This window comes from Dicentrarchus labrax, unplaced genomic scaffold (genome assembly GCF_905237075.1).
Source record: "Dicentrarchus labrax unplaced genomic scaffold, dlabrax2021, whole genome shotgun sequence".
Lineage (NCBI taxonomy): Eukaryota > Metazoa > Chordata > Actinopteri > Moronidae > Dicentrarchus > Dicentrarchus labrax.
The window spans coordinates 192,189-194,688 of NW_026136706.1; the positions used below are offsets into that span (position 1 = coordinate 192,189).

Below are 2,500 nucleotides of genomic sequence, written 5' to 3' on the forward strand. Positions count from 1 at the left end.
GGAGGAAGAAGTAGAAGTAGCTGATGAAGAAGGAGGAGAGGAGGAGAAAGAGGTACAAAGACTGATTGACTCCTTAAATCATAATTAATTTCACTACTTTAATATTTGTTTTTAAGACAAACGTTGTCACATAACCGTCACTGTGGAAAGATAACGGTGTGTGTGTGTGTGTGTGTGTGTGTGTGTGTGTGTGTGTGTGTGTGCTGCAGGCCGCTGACACACCGGAGACACACACAGATGAATATGACCCTCAGATCACATATGGTAAGGTCCTCTGGTTACCATAGTAACGCTTATGTATTTATCCATTTGTTATTGATTTTTCATCCATTTGTCAATATTATTATTATTATTATTATTAATGTATTCACTCTGTGTTAACACCTGTTCAGCTGGTTCAGTATTTTATATGAATTATTGATCCAAACATACAAACAGATTGAATGAGTCTAAATATCAATAATCAATATATTGATCTAATAATAATAATAAATCTCTCTACAGGAAGTAGTTTTGTGGTTCCTGTTTCTGGCTTCCTGTGTCGACTCTGTAACAAGTTCTTCTACAGCGAGACGACAGCACGACACACACACTGCAGGACACACACACACTACCTGAACCTGCAGGTAACACACACACACACACACACACACACACACACACACACACACACACACACACACACACACACACACACTACCTGAACCTGCAGGTAACACACACACACACGCACACACACACACACACACACACACACACACACACACACACACTGCTTGCTTTAATAATGTGAGTATTGATTATTGATCAGGAACACACACACTGTTGTTGTTGTGTGTTTCAGAGTCACAGAGGAGTTAAGAGGAGGCGTGGAGACGAAGACAGATCTGCTCTGACCTGAGCTGCTCACACTGTATCCCACAATGCATCTGTGTATGCAGGTGATGACATCATCCCGCTGTCTACCTGTACCTGTGAGGATTTCATTGGATAATGACACTGACACCTGCTGGCTGCTGGAGGAACTGCAGCTTGAGCTGAAGTCACAAGTTTATACTGAAGAGACTGAAACACACACAGCAGTATTATGGGATGCTTAAGGAACAGAGCTCTACATTAATGTGTGTGTTTGTTTTTTACCTGGTTAAAGAAGTAAAACTGGGATTCTACATTGACTCAGACGTAAAAGTTCCTATTGTTCAATGTAATGTTACAGAACCAAACAATGGAAGCAATAAGAGCTGCACAGCTGCCAACAAATAACAGTTACTGTCAGTTTATATTATATATCAGCTGTTTTATATCATTGATTCTGCCTTTAGATCAATAAAATGTTTCCTTCTGTCCAACTGTCTAAAGAACAGATTTTATTTATTAACTGTGATATAAAACACATCATCTGACACATTAACTGGAATATATATATATATATATATATATATATATATATATCTTAAAAATGACCAAAATAGTCTGATGAATTTTCTGTGTATCAGAAATACTTTATTGATCCCTGAAGGGGAAACTGGTTGAGTTACAGTTGCTCAAGATATTTGTTTTAGTTATTATTAGAAACAATGAGAAGAATGAATATATATCAACAATATATAGAAAGTAGACAAATAACAGTGAGTAATATGTACAATATATACAGTATATAACAGTATATATAGATAATACTACTGAGAACTGATTCAGAATCAGTGACAATGTAAAACAGCTGACTGCAGAATTAATGATAAAACATTTATTATTTTATTTTTATTTTTACCATTTATATTTTTTCACTTATTTTTTTAACATCTATACCTTTTTTTTTTGCATTATTCACATGTTTAGGTAATTGTTTCTCCGTTTATCAATCTTTAGATGTTTGAGCTCCTGTGTGTCTACAAACTGTTTTCTATTTCTGATTCAGTGTATTGATTAATATCGATCTGTTGAGGGTCACAACCCCACACTGTTATTAAAGTGATATTTTATTAAATGTGTAAAAGCCTCTTTCAGACAGCCTCCGTCCACGTGGCATGTTCCCCCCCGGCCGTCCGCAGGGGGCGCTGTGGTCGCTCCGCGCAGAGGATTGTGGGTCGGAGGAGGCAGCAGCGGAGCATCATCATCCTCACTACCGGGACCGGGACTCTTCTGACCGGACTGTACGCTGAGCTGGGAGCCGTTGGTCCGCACTGAAGTGCCTTAAGAGCGGAGATGGGACACGGAGACCTGATGAGCCAGGCGGAGGATGTAGCGGACCAGGTGAGCTCCTCTCTGCGGGGAAACACACACCCTGAGCCGGCCACAGGCAGGGCAGGGCTCCGGTAGACAGCGGAGATCTGCTGCTGAACTCCATTCAAAGATCCGGTAGTTTAACGGAGCTCTGTCGGTGGTGGATCGGTGGTGGATCGGTGCTCTCACTTTATTTAACTTTACTCCTTTAAAGATCAACTTTGGTTCCGTTGGAGACTCAACCGGACACTGTGCCGGTTAGTTGAACGGTAGTTCG

The 2,500-nt window shown here is 40.3% G+C and overlaps 2 protein-coding genes across 6 annotated transcripts in view; both read left to right on the forward strand.

Moving 5' to 3' along the window:
- ciz1b (cdkn1a interacting zinc finger protein 1b) overlaps positions 1-1,349 on the forward strand; it is a 6,499-nt gene extending 5,150 nt beyond the window's left edge. For all 5 annotated transcript variants that reach the window (XM_051402768.1, XM_051402767.1, XM_051402766.1 and 2 more), the window contains exons 11-14: positions 1-52; positions 210-264; positions 505-626; positions 845-1,349. The exon at positions 1-52 is cut by the window's left edge and continues 92 nt beyond it. In XM_051402768.1, the coding sequence (XP_051258728.1) occupies positions 1-52; positions 210-264; positions 505-626; positions 845-901 (286 nt within the window). In that variant the 3' untranslated portion in view covers positions 902-1,349. The remainder of the gene's footprint in view (positions 53-209; positions 265-504; positions 627-844) is intronic.
- A 716-nt stretch (positions 1,350-2,065) lies between these two features.
- surf4l (surfeit 4, like) overlaps positions 2,066-2,500 on the forward strand; it is a 7,020-nt gene continuing 6,585 nt past the window's right edge. Inside the window, exon 1 of the mRNA XM_051402815.1 lies at positions 2,066-2,253. Coding sequence (XP_051258775.1) covers positions 2,206-2,253 — 48 coding nt within the window. The 5' untranslated portion in view covers positions 2,066-2,205. The remainder of the gene's footprint in view (positions 2,254-2,500) is intronic.